Raw genomic sequence first — 14570 nt, 5'->3', positions numbered from 1 at the left:
AATAAGAAACCAGTCAAAGAAATGAGAGATTGTCTTTTCTGCAAGGGTACTCATTTTTCTAAGAAATGCAATGCATACAATTCATGGAATGATAAAGTTGAAAGATTGGAGGAACTTGACAGATGTATCAGGTGTTTGGGTAATCACAATGTAAAGGATTGTTATGCTAAATTAAACTTCTGTTATCAATGTCACAAAGGAAGACACCATATAGTCATGTGTAAAGGTCTATATGATAATGTTGATAATAATGATAATGTTGACAATCCTGACACAACAGTAGCTAATGTAAAAATTGCTGCTAATATTAATAATGATGGTTTTACTGAAGTAGCCTTACCTGTGTTACAGGTAAAAATTGGTGATAAAAGGCATAAATCAAAAAATGTAAATGCATTATTGGACCAGGGATCCCAGCGTACTTTCATAAAACGTGAATGTCTTGATGGCATGAAAGTACAGATGGGAGATCCCACAACTTTAAAATTATCTGGTTTTCTCTCGGATAAAAGGGCTCAATTGTATGACACTGTTTATGTAACTGTCAGGTTGGGCAATGAGAAAAAACGTGTCAATGCAGTAATTGTAGATAGACATCCAGAGAAAATATCTACAGTTGGGCTTAGTAAAGCTACAGAAAGACTTTCACATAATGTAAATTTAGCACCTTCTGGTGTTTACCTGGAGTTTACCTGGAGAGAGTTTCGGGGGTCAACGCCCCCGCGGCCCGGTCTGTGACCAGGCCTCCTGGTGGATCAGCCCCTGATCAACCAGGCTGTTGCTGCTGGCTGCACGCAAACCAAAGTACGAGCCACAGCCCGGCTGATCAGGAACTGACTTTAGGTGCTTGTCCAGTGCCAGCTTGAAGACTGCCAGGGGTCTGTTGGTAATCCCCCTTATGTGTGCTGGGAGGCAGTTGAACAGTCTCGGGCCCCTGACACTTATTGTATGGTCTCTTAACGTGCTAGTGACACCCCTGCTTTTCATTGGGGGGATGGTGCATCGTCTGCCAAGTCTTTTGCTTTCGTAGTGAGTGATTTTCGTGTGCAAGTTCGGTACTAGTCCCTCTAGGATTTTCCAGGTGTATATAATCATGTATCTCTCCCTCCTGCGTTCCAGGGAATGCAGGTTTAGAAACCTCAAGCGCTCCCAGTAATTGAGGTGTTTTATCTCCGTTATGCGCGCCGTGAAAGTTCTCTGTACATTTTCTAGGTCGGCAATTTCACCTGCCTTGAAAGGTGCTGTTAGTGTGCAGCAATATTCCAGCCTAGATAGAACAAGTGACCTGAAGAGTGTCATCATGGGCTTGGCCTCCCTAGTTTTGAAGGTTCTCATTATCCATCCTGTCATTTTTCTAGCAGATGCGATTGATACAATGTTATGGTCCTTGAAGGTGAGATCCTCCGACATAATCACTCCCAGGTCTTTGACGTTGGTGTTTCGCTCTATTTTGTGGCCAGAATTTGTTTTGTACTCTGATGAAGATTTAATTTCCTCATGTTTACCATATCTGAGTAATTGAAATTTCTCATCGTTGACCTTCATATTGTTTTCCGCAGCCCACTGAAAGATTTGGTTGATGTCCGCCTGGAGCCTTGCAGTGTCTGCAATGGAAGACACTGTCATGCAGATTCGGGTGTCATCTGCAAAGGAAGACACGGTGCTGTGGCTGACATCCTTGTCTATGTCGGATATGAGGATGAGGAACAAGATGGGAGCTAGTACTGTGCCTTGTGGAACAGAGCTTTTCACCGTAGCTGCCTCGGACTTTACTCTGTTGACGACTACTCTCTGTGTTCTGTTAGTGAGGAAATTATAGATCCATTGACCGACTTTTCCTGTTATTCCTTTAGCACGCATTTTGTGCGCTATTACGCCATGGTCACACTTGTCGAAGGCTTTTGCAAAGTCTGTATATATTACATCTGCATTCTTTTTGTCTTATAGTGCATTTAGGACCTTGTCGTAGTGATCCAATAGTTGAGACAGACAGGAGCGACCTGTTCTAAACCCATGTTGCCCTGGGTTGTGTAACTGATGGGTTTCTAGATGGGTGGTGATCTTGCTTCTTAGGACCCTTTCAAAGATTTTTATGATATGGGATGTTAGTGCTATTGGTCTGTAGTTCTTTGCTGTTGCTTTACTGCCCCCTTTGTGGAGTGGGGCTATGTCTGTTGTTTTTAGTAACTGAGGGACGACCCCCGTGTCCATGCTCCCTCTCCATAGGATGGAAAAGGCTCATGATAGGGGCTTCTTGCAGTTCTTGATGAACACAGAGTTCCATGAGTCTGGCCCTGGGCCCAATAAATATTTTGATAGGTAGTCACTATTATGCCTCCTTTGTAAAGGGTATGGTAAAGAAATGTGGTGTCACCCTTTTGAAGACTGCAGGAGGCCATGTAATGTATGGTAGGATTCCTCGTAATAATAATTCATGACTAGAGGAAACTACAAATACCATAACTCATGAAATCGTACCCCAGTATAATTCTTCCATAGAGGATGGTGTTGAGCCACAGCATAAATTGTGGGAATTAGACAGCATTGGAATAAATGTAAATGAAGAAAGTCCAGACTATTCTTTTACTCAGGAGCAATACCTGAGAGATGTAAAATTTGAATCTGGACAATACTGGGTACGACTTCCATGGAGACTGAACCATCCAGAATTGCCCACTAAATACAGAATGGCATATGGGCAGTTAAAGGCTCAGCTCTGCGAGCTGAGTAAGACACCAGAATTGTTAACTGCCTATAATGATACAATTGCTGAGCAGTTAATTAATAAATTTATAGAAGAGGTACCTCCTGAGCAAGCCAAAATTTATGGTCACTATTTGCCACATCACGGAGTGAAGAGGGATTCTAAGACCACTCCTTTGAGGATTGTGTTTAATTGTAGTGCCAGGAGTAACAAAAATGTACCTAGTTTAAATGACTGATGACAGGTCCGTCGTTGACAGAAAAATTAGGAGATATCTTATTAAATTTCAGAGTGAAGCACTATGCCTTTACAGCTGACATAAGTAAAGCTTTCCTAAGAGTGGGTTTACAAGAGGCTGACCGGGATTGTACCCGCTTCTTATGGCCTGAGAATCCTATTGACCCACTTAGCCCTCTGAAAACCTTTCGCTTTAGGAGCATATTATTTGGTGCTACATCCAGTCCATTCCTACTTCAAGCGACGATAAATGCACACCTTAAATGTATGGAAAGTCCATTGAGTAAAGTAATGAGCAAACAATTTTATGTGGACAATTTCCTGGGTGTGACGTCAACTGAAGAGGAACTGTTAATGACTTATGGAGAGGCTAATAAAATAATGCAAAGTGCAAATATGCCTCTGAGGGAATGGAACAGTAATTCGTCCAAATTAAAGGACAAAATAAGTAAAGATTACCCTGGAGATGAAGTGCCAAAATGTAGTAATGTATTGGGTTTAACTTGGGATACTGAGAGAGATTTGTTAATGTTAAAACCTAATAATTACAGTATGCCCAATAAATTAACTAAGAGAGTTTTGCTTGCTGAAGTTTCCAAATGTTTTAATCCACTAGGTTTAGTGTCACCCCTTACTATAAGAGGTAAATTATTAATATAGGAAGCATGGAAACTTAAATGTGCTTGGGATGAAATTCTACCTGAGGAATTCATTAACAGGAGGGATGAATTAATTGGTGATTATGAGAAAATTCCAATGTTGGAGTTCCCACACCAGGTGGCCAATCCAAATGGGAAAAATGTACTCCACATTTTCTGTGATGCTTGAAAATTGGCATATGGAGCAGTTGCTTACCTTCAATGTAATAGTGTTATTTCTTTGGTTATGTCTAAGGCTAAAGTGTCTCCAATTAAATCACGTACCTTGCCTCAGTTGGAATTAACAGCCATTTATGTAAGTGTCAAATTAGCTAATTATATAAGAAATAAGTTGCAGGAGATAAATATTAGCAACACTGTAATTTGGTCTGATAGTGAGGTATCCTTACAATGGATTCGTAATGGAAACAGTAAAATTGTGTACGTACAAAACAGAGTCGCTGAAATTAATCAGATGCAAGAGAAGTATAATAGTTTGGGTCAGTTAACAAATAATCATATACCTGGTGATGAGAATTCAGCTGATTTCTTGTCTCGAGGTTTATCTTATGCTAAATTTGTAAATGCTGTATCATGGTTTAAAGGACCGAGCTGGTTGGTAAATAAAGCTAATTGGCCTGTACAAAAGGCATATATTACTCCTGTTGAAATTACTGTGACCACCGCTCCAATTGTTTGTCCTTCCTTAGCCATTGATATAAATAAGTTTTCTTCTTTACCCAAACTAATCAATGTAACTAAGTTTTCACATCCTCTTGAATTAACATAACAGAAAGAAAATATATCTTAATATCACTCACCAATTTGACTGGAGATTAATATGTATCATACTCAGAAAACCTCACTCTAACTAAATCTATGAAAATAATGCTGGCGAGAATTACACACAAATCTAGAGAGCTTATCTGAGGTTCCTGGAGCTGTCTTGTCCAGTCGTCTGATATCTCAAATTATGCAGGAATGCACATCCACCAATTTTGCCTCCTATTTGAGAGGTGTCAACACAATTTTAACCTCTAGAGCACGAAAAATTCTTCCCATTATACCAACGTTTGTACAAACTTCAAAACCAAGATGGCGAGTCCCGTCTGCGCAGACGCAGGCTTTCCGTTTTCTATGATGTAAATATTATTAAATACAGTATGGCCATCTATTTACATATAAATACTGAATTTCTGGGAAATATATACAGTATTTTCCACACTGCGGCCGGCCGGAGTTCGTTGCTAAACGATTCAAATTACTCCTTCCTTTAGGAGACGATTCCAGCCAGTTCTGGCTTGAGTGGCTGTTCTCCTAGTAGGTCTTACTATGATTTCATCTTCCGGCATCACTTGGTCTGCGTTATCTTCCATATCACTCGTGTCACTTTCCCTCAGATTTTCATTTACGTTTGATTGAACACCTAATTCCAAGGGAATCAATTTATTAATTGTGCGTAAACTTTCCTGGCCACGACACAACACTTTGACATTCCTGACAACACCTTGTGCATCTGGGTACAATGTCAATACTTTGCCCAGAGGCCACAATATATACAGTATATATATACAGTATTTTCCACAGTTTATATATATATATATATATATATATATATATATATATATATATATATATATATATATATATATATATATATATATATATATATATATATATATATATATATATATAATTTTTTGATAATAAGGTGTCCCGTGGCCTGGTTATCAATGCTCTCACCTCATACAGTGTCATTGGTTTGATCCCCAATACGGGTGGAAATGCTGGACATGTTACCCGCTGTCCCTATTCACTCATCAGTACGTTGTACCTAGGTGTTAGTCACCTTACAGGACCTGCTGTCCCTTTTCACCTAGCAGTAAGTAGGTTCCCATGTGTTAGTCGACTGGTGTGGGTGGCATCCTGGGGGACGACAATGAAGGATCCCAATGGACAGACAGCCCTCGATGACGCACTGACTTTCTTGTGTCATCCTGGGTGGCTAACTCTCTGTGTTAAACAGTGGAGCATTTCTTATATTAAGGACTCAAATGGAAATGTCAGACTTTTTTTTTGGGGGGGGGGAGGGGAGGGTTATATCCTTGATAATTTACACTATGTATGACAAAAGTAGTTATGTGTACCTGTGCCTACAAATACTACTTACTTACTTACAATTATTTATATTATTTAGAGTATTCATTAATTTATTTATCTATTTTATCATCAGTGAGGAAGGAGGTCGGTTACTGATAGAACACCAAGGTCAACAATGTACTACTTTACAAGCAGATGTTAATAGAAGCTACTTAAAATTACCTGTGCATTTTCCTATGAATACCTGTTGAATAATTTATATAGAATATTATTTATTATTTAATATAAACAATAAAAATATCAATGAAAGTAGTGAAAATGTAGAATTTGTTGTGTAGTGAATGAAAAAGTTTGTTTGTTGTTATTGTGGCAGCAGCAGCAGCAGCAGCAGTAGCAGTAGCAGTGGTGGTGGTGCTGTAGTCTTATTTATGTGTAAAACACAACACTGCGAGTATAACACACCTTTATTAATGTATATTACACCTTCACTAATGTATGCTCAACTGTATAAGTCCAGTTTTGTTGGTAAATAAATGTTTTTTTAGTGGCGGAGTCTTTCTTGAGGGGGCTGGTGATTTAAGGTTCCTTGAGGGGCTGGTGGTCTAAGATTCCTTGAGGGGGCTGGTGGTCTAAGATTCCTTGAGGGGCTAGTCATCTAAGGTTCCTTGAGGGGGCTGGTGGTCCAAGGTTCCTTGAGGGGGCTGGTGGTCTAAGGTTCCTTGAGGGGCTGGTGGTCTAAGGTTCCTTGAGGGGGCTGGTGATCTAAGGTTCCTTGAGGGGCTGGTGGTCAAGGTTCCTTGTGGGGGCTGGTGATCTAAGGTTCCTTGAGGGGCTGGTCATCTAAGGTTCCTTGAGGGGGCTGGTGATCCAAGGTTCCTTGAGGGGCTTGTGATCTAAGGTTCCTTGAGGGGGGCTGGTGATCTTAGGTTCCTTGAGGGGCTGGTGATCCAAGGTTCCTTGAGGGGGCTGGTGGTCGAAGGTTCCTTGAGGGGGCTGGTGATCTAAGGTTCCTTGAGGGGGCTGGTCTAAGGTTCCTTGAGGGGGCTGGTGGTCTAAGGTTCCTTGAGGGGGGCTGGTGATCTAAGGTTCCTTGAGGGGGCTGGTGGTCTAAGGTTCCTTGAGGGGCTGGTGATCTAAGGTTCCTTGAGGGGGCTGGTGATCCAAGATTCCTTGAGGGGCTGGTGATCCAAGGTTCCTTGAGGGGGCTGGTTATCCAAGGTTCCTTGAGGTGGCTGGGGCTCTAAGGTTCCTTGAGGGGGCTGGTGATCTAGGGTTCCTTGAGGGGGCTGGTGATCTAAGGTTCCTTGAGGGGCTGGTGATCCAAGGTTCCTTGAGGGGGCTGGTGATCTAAGGTTCCTTGAGGGGGGCTGGTGATCTAAGGTTCCTTGAGAGGGCTGGTGATCTAAGGTTCCTTGAGGGGCTGGTGATCCAAGGTTCCTTGAGGGGGTTGGTGGTCTGAGGTTCCTTGAGGGGGCTGGTGATCTAAGGTTCCTTGAGGGGGCTGGTGATCTAAGGTTCCTTTAGGGGGCTGGTGATCTAAGGTTCCTTGAGGGGGCTAGTGATCTAAGGTTCCTTGAGGGGGCTGGTGATCCAAGATTCCTTGAGTGGCTGGTGATCCAAGGTTCCTTGAGGGGGCTGGTTATCCAAGGTTCCTTGAGGGGGCTGGTGATCTAAGGTTCCTTGAGGGGGCTGGTGATCCAAGGTTCCTTGAGGGGGCTGGTGATCTAAGGTTCCTTGAGGGGCTGGTGATCCAACGTTCCTTGAGGGGGCTGGTGATCTAAGGTTCCTTGAGGGGGCTGGTGATCTAAGGTTCCTTGAGGGGCTGGTGATCCAACGTTCCTTGAGGGGGCTGGTGGTCTAAGGTTCCTTGAGGGGGCTGGTGATCTAAGGTTCCTTGAGGGGCTGGTGATCTAAGGTTCCTTGAGGGGGCTGGTGATCTAAGGTTCCTTGAGGGGCTGGTGATCTAAGGTTCTTTGAGGGGGCTGGTGGTTTAAGGTTCCTTGAGGGGGCTGGTGATCTAAGGTTCCTTGAGGGGGCTGGTGATCTAAGGTTCCTTGAGGGGGCTGGTGATCTAAGGTTCGTTGAGGGGGCTGGTGATCTAAGGTTCCTTGAGGGGGCTGGTGATCCAAGATTCCTTGAGGGGCTGGTGATCCAAGGTTCCTTGAGGGGGCTGGTGATCCTTGGTTCCTTGAAGGGGCTGGTGATCTAAGGTTGCTTTAGGGGGCTGGTGATCCAAGGTTCCTTGAGGGGCTGGTGATCTAAGGTTCCTTGAGGGGGCTGGTGATCTAAGGTTCCTTTAGGGGGCTGGTGATCCAAGGTTCCTTGAGGGGCTGGTGATCTAAGGTTCCTTGAGGGGGCTCGTGATCCAAGGTTCCCTGAGGAGCTGGTGATCCAGGGTTCCTTGAGGTGCTGGTGATCCAAGGTTCCTTCAGGTCCCACTTTGGCAACGCTCTTGGAACAACTGCAAGCTACCAATAGGCAATACACCATGCTGCTATTCAAATCCCTATATATGAATGCTCTTTACACTGTTTAATCCATATGTTCAAAACCTTTGATCACATCCTAGACACTGTTGAACTACTATCCAAGACACCAACACAGTTATTAACTCGACAGTTCTTGACCAAATCTTTAACAAACAAATGTTAGCTCCTCACTCATGCATAACATAAGTATAAATACATTATATCAATGTACATTATTTAAAAAAAAGGAAGAAAAAATAACAGTTTCAACGTAGCTTTGACAAGATTATAATTATTAAAATTCTTTACCAATTTATTACACAAATTGATAAAATGAACGTAAAATATCTTCACACTTAAAAACTAACTGAAAGTATAATACAGTTCAACTTTAATAAAATCAATAATTATTAAAATGACAGTTCTTGACTAACTCTGTTTCTCTTCTTTTGCAGATCCTTGTTTCATCATCTGAAGAATCATAATTAGTGTCAGCAACCAGTTTAAGACACTGATGTAAGTGGTTGATGTGATACTGCAGAAACAGTGTGAACAATATAGAAATGTTGAGCATTTTGTCATAAATACATCATGAATGTCAACATTTGTTTCATAAAACTCACTTCATTAATTCTGACAGTTAAATTACATTCTCAGTAACTAGTGAACTTAAGTTTACTTACTGAAATACTGTACTTATATTGATATAGCACTGTACATTCATTATCAATTTCCACAACCTCAACCATCAGTGAACTTAAGTTAACTTACTAATATAGTCTAACTTATATTAATCTAATACTGAATAATAATTATCAACATCTGTTGTGCTGAAGTTTATTTCTATTTAAAAGTTATTTAGCTTATTATATTATTAGCTGCTTTATAAGACCAAATATTTATATCATAATGAAGTCTTTATATACATTCTCTTTTAATATTTAACCATACTGATTTAAAAATCACTTATTTTTTAATTATTCGTAAGTACTAACAGTACAGTTGGATGTTATACATTGCCAGTTTTCCTGAATTTTATACTAAGGACTGTATAGGATTTTTTTATCTTGACTGAGGGCAAGGTATTGTAATGAATTGTGTATTACTTTATTTACTTCAAATATTGACACTTGTCAGGATATTGTAATGTATCATAATTATTACTTTCTTTACATCCAGTTTTGACTGTGACAAAATACTGTGGTACATCATCTATGTCACTTTCTTCAAATGTTGACAATGAACAGATTATTGTAATATATTTTCTGTATCACTTTTTCTTTCTTAAATATTTTATCTTCACACAGTGTTTCCATATTATTCATAATCTGGTAGATGTCTCTCTCACCATATTGATTACATGGAAAATATTTTTTTATCATATCTGAATATATTTTTCAGTATTATCTTTTTCTTTTATTGCCTTAACTTGTGCTTGCCTGTTTCTATAATATTTTTTTTCACACATGTTGAGTCTGTGTCTTGTTGTTCATGTATTCCCTCATGTTTTTAATGTGTGCTGTTATTAATCATAGTAAAAACACTATTATTTGAGAAAGAAAATAGTCATAACTTAATTGTTTACATTGTTTACATGAAAGTTAAAAAATCATAAATTCAGTTAATAAATTTCTTATATATTTGTACTCTCATTGTAAAAAAGCACCTTTTATTCTCACTGTAAAATGGTAAGTAATTCAGTATCTAAATAACTTTTCTGACAACAAACATGATGCAACATACAATAGTTTCCTCAGGAGAAAAAGCCTACCAGTGTTCAGAATGTCTAAAGGATTTTTCATATAAATCAAGTCTAACAAAACACATGAGAGTTCATACACAGGAAAAACCATATCATTGTTCTGAATGTCTTAGAAACTTTTCAGTTAAATCAGTTCTAATACAACACATGAGTGTTCATACACAAGAAAAACCATATCATTGTTCAGTTTGTCTTAAAGACTTTTCACGAAAATCACATCTAATACAACACACGAGAGTTCATACACAAGAAAAGCCATATAGATGTTCAGAATGTTTAAAAGACTTTACCAATAAACCAAATCTAGTAAATCACATAAGAGTTCATACACGAGAGAAACCATATCAGTGTTCAGAATGTTTAAAAGACTTTTCACAGAAATCAAATCTAATAAAACACATGAGAGTTCATACACAAGAAAAACCGTATCGTTGTTCAGAGTGTCTAAAAAACTTTTCGTTAAAATCAACCCTAATGCGACACATGAGAGTTCATACAAGAGAAAAACCATATCAGTGTACAGAATGTCTAAAAGACTTTTCACAGAAATCAAGTCTAATACATCACATGAGAGGTCATACACAGGAAAAACCATATCAATGTTCAGAGTGTCTAAAAGGATTTTCAGTTAAATCAACTCTAAATCTACACATGAGAGTTCATACAAAACAAAAACCATATCACTGTTCAGTGTGTCTGAAAGCTTTTTCACAAAAATCAGGTCTAATACCCCACATGAGAGTTCATACACAAGAAAAACCATATCATTGTTCAGAGTGTGTAAAAGCCTTTTCTCAAAAATCGGGTCTAATGAAACATATGAGAGTTCACACACAAGAAAAATCATTTCAGTGCTCGGAGTGTGTAAAAGACTTTTCAGACAAGTCATGTCTAATACAGCACATGAATGTTCATTCCCAAGAAAAACCATTTCAGTGTTCAGAGTGTTTAAAAGACTTTCCTCGGAAATCAGCCTTAATACGACATATGAGAGTTCATCAAAAGATCAATCATATCAGAGTTCAGAATGCCTAAAAGACTTTTCTTGGAAATTAAATCTGATCCAACGTTACTCTCATACAAGAAAATGCATATCATTGTTCAAAAAGGCTTTGGAGCTTCCCTTCCCTTCCTTGGATCAAATTTTATTATCCTCCCCCTCACATTCACTAGGTACTGTTTAACCCTTATGGGTTTAGCTTTTCCCTATAAATATACCAATCAGTAGAGACAGAGGCGTCACTAGAGTTGGTGTTACCCTGGGCGGAATCTCTGATGTCACCCGGGGCAGCATCTTTGGTGTCACCCTCATGAAATTCAAGGGTGGGGGGATGGGGGGGATAAACTCCAGTTATGTCACTACTGCATGACCAGTGACAAATGTTTAGCAATGAGAATGTTTAAGGGCCATAAACTGAACGGGAGAATACTTCTCAACTTTATTAATGATAAAATAAATAATCGTAGTAATATTAAGGAAACATAAACTCAAATACCACTTTGAGTACAGGTAACAGATCCTACATTTATTCATCTTCAACAATGCAAAAACAAAAACAAAAACTTGAAAAATAAAGAAAAACACTGCAATATCAGAGAAACACTAGTTCCGATTTAACCTTGAGTACAGGTAACATCTCAGTGAATCTGATCTTACATTTCCTTGCCTTCAATTATGCAAAATCATCTATCACATCATCAAAATCAATGATTTTTCCCTATATAGGCTTATTTGTACTTTGTTAATATATAAGAGGCTATATAGAAACAAAGGATTCTTCTCTCATGTTGCTGCAGCACTGTTTTGTGCATTTGTGTCACCTTCTTTAGAGGCTCTATGGTGTCACCCCCTAAATGGTGTCACCCGGGGCAGCACCCCCCTTCCGTACAACGCCCGTGTAGAGAGGAACCATAAAGTTTTTGAGAGGATGTTTCACATACAATAATTAGAAGTGCTTATAGTAATTACCCCCTTCAAGATCTACTAATGAATGGCTCCTGATCCCAAGAACTGGAGCTGCCTAGCACTTTCTTTGATCAAATGTGAAAGCTTTCAGTTTCCTAAGCACTATTTGATGCTTACAGGTTTCTCCATTAATAAAATAATAATTATAGGATTATTACTCCTGTGGTAGGGTCTCTAACTGGCATCATGACTGAATGCTTGACCAGACAGGCTGTTATTACTTTTAATGGAAGCAGTTAATATATGTGGTTCTTTGCAGCATAAACAGTCAGTGATATTTTCCTCTTAAAGACAGTTCTATTGGCAATTTGTCTTAAATGTTAAGGTGACCGCGCTTAGAAATTTGACTTTTTTCCAGTCATACCCCTTCAAGGAAATGGGGGAGCTCCTTTGGCATACCAGAAAGGTTCTTGATCTGAGGATTGATCCTACATATTGAATCTAAATACCCCAACCCCTCCCCTCCTCTCTTAATTCATCCTCTTAAAAGGCAATATTTCCTCCTAGTTGCTGTATCTATAGTTGGACAGATGTCAGAAGACATTTTTTTTTATTTAACATGTAAAGTGATATGAGCTATACTGATTTATAAGTTACCTGCAAGTTGATACCTGTCTGCAGTTTGCAGCATGGTGGGTATATAACATTCTAAACCTAGTTTTGGTTGGCTCATTTACTCTCCAGCAACCATCAGAAATTTAATTTTACTAAATCTGTTTACCTGGAGTATTACCTGGAGAGAGTTCTGGGGGTCAACACCCCCGCGGCCCGGTCTGTGACCAGGCCTCCTGGTGGATCAGAGCCTGATCAACCAGGCTGTTACTGTTGGCTGCACGCAAACCAACGTACGAGCCACAGCCCGGCTGGTGTTAATTAATAATAGTGTTAATTAATAATAAGAGTGGTAAATTTCATCAGGTACCTAGTGGGATATAATGTGATCTCATTGTTGGGAAATTTAATATTAGTCTGACAGCAGTAGCTTTCATAGAAATAGCATTATCATCAGAAGCAATAATTTTTGTTTGAAGCTTAGTGACTTCATTAATTATTAAGAATATTAATCCAACTTAACAAATATTATTTACAATGTGTGGGATTAGTAACATGATAACATATATAAATGCAGGTTTAAGCTACATATGATGTAACACTTAATTCTTCTAAGTTCAAAGCCTTCATTAATTATTAAAGATTATTAAAATATGTTAGTCTTAGCTAATTAAGCTATGTAGACTATAGCACTTAATTTTGTAAAGCCCAAAGATTTCCTTAATTATTAAGTAAGTTTATTCAGGTTAACGCAAATACAGTTACATAGATTATCATACATAGCAGCGTATGTGTAAAGAACCTAGGATAACTCAAAAAAGTCAGACAGAGTGACTTATTTCCATTGTGTTAAATTGTGTTAGCCTATCATATCTTCTTTCAACAAACTGGCTGTATCCCACCGAGGTGGGGTGGCCCTAAAAGAAAAACGAAAGCTTCTCTTTTTAAATTTAATAACATATACAGGAGAAGAGGTTACTAGCCCCTTGCTCCCAGCATTGTAGTCGCCTCTTATGGCTTACTGAGGAAAAATTCTGTTCCACTTCCCATGGAGATAAGTGGAAATAAACAAGAACAAGAACTAGTAGGAAAATAGAAGAAAAGCCAAAAGGGTGTGTATATAAATGCTTGTACATGCATGTGTAGTGTAACCTAAGTGTAAGTAGAAGTAGCAAGATGTACCTGAAACCTTGCATGTTCATGAAACAGAAAAAAGACACCAGCAATCCTATCATCATGTAAAACAATTACAGGTTTCCGTTCACATTCTTTGGCACGGTGGTAGTACCTCCCTGAGTGGTTGATGTCTACCATCATAATACAGTAACCTAATACTAATATGCATACAATTAATGCTGTCTGCAGATTATCACCACAGTGAGCAGTACACATATATGGGTTTATGGTCTTAATTCTGTGAAGCTCATAGACTTCATTAATTATAGTACAATAGTATTTAGAATATTTTATTAATCCATTATTTTAGCATAATCAATATCTTATCCAGAATTACCTTTATGTACTATGAATGAAAATCAACATTTTTTTTCCAACCAGGAGGTTTTTGCCCAAGCCTAAATCAAATATACTTCAAACACTTTACCAATGGGACAGTTCATGTTTTTAATCACTTTTGGAGAGCTCACTGTTTTGATAAAATTATGGTCACTAATACAGTGATGGCTGTCAGTAATTAAAAATTATAATGTATTGTTTCTTTAATTTTTTCTCTTCATCATTAATAGTCAGCAGTACCAAAGCTAGATTTGTTAATACTTCTTCAACAACGTTCTTCTGAAGTTGAACTTTTGAGCCATAGTGATTTAAATCATCATGGAAAGTGAAGCAACAAACTCAGACTCTGATTGATTCTAAATAGGAGTTATGTGCTCATCCCAGTATTTATTTATAAACTTAAAGGTATCGTCCATCATGTGATAAATAAGACACTTGTGCAACATTTTGGTATCTTTATTCTGGAAACATTTCACCAGCCAGTGGCTTCTTCAGTCCAGCACAGAATGGTGGATGATAAGGAGGAGTTTGAGGTATTCAGTCCCTCAGCCTGAAGTCTGTGTGTTCGGTCCATCAATCATGATAAAAGTACAGCATATTTGCAGAGATGGGGCTTGTATACTGCAAA

At 38.8% G+C, this 14570-nt stretch overlaps 1 protein-coding gene across 4 annotated transcripts; it reads left to right on the top strand.

The window, feature by feature from the left end:
- Nucleotides 1-6041: 6041 nt before the first annotated feature.
- On the top strand, nucleotides 6042-14137 carry LOC128688585 (zinc finger protein 84). 4 transcript variants are annotated; one of them, XM_053776465.2, is made up of 2 exons: nucleotides 6042-6151; nucleotides 8603-14137. In XM_053776465.2, the coding sequence occupies exon 2, from the start codon at nucleotides 9877-9879 to the stop codon at nucleotides 10942-10944; it is 1068 nt and encodes a 355-aa protein (XP_053632440.1). In that variant the 5' UTR covers nucleotides 6042-6151; nucleotides 8603-9876; the 3' UTR covers nucleotides 10945-14137. The 4 variants fall into 4 exon arrangements, with proteins under 4 accessions (XP_053632440.1, XP_053632439.1, XP_053632438.1 ...); XM_053776464.2 differs by having other exon boundaries at nucleotides 6048-6172; XM_053776463.2 differs by having other exon boundaries at nucleotides 6048-6204.
- Nucleotides 14138-14570: the final 433 nt, after the last annotated feature.

This window comes from Cherax quadricarinatus, chromosome 13, assembly GCF_038502225.1.
Source record: "Cherax quadricarinatus isolate ZL_2023a chromosome 13, ASM3850222v1, whole genome shotgun sequence".
Classification (NCBI taxonomy): Eukaryota; Metazoa; Arthropoda; class Malacostraca; order Decapoda; family Parastacidae; genus Cherax; species Cherax quadricarinatus.
The sequence above is the reverse complement of the archived record's forward strand: the minus strand, read 5'-3'. Positions and strand labels throughout refer to the sequence as shown.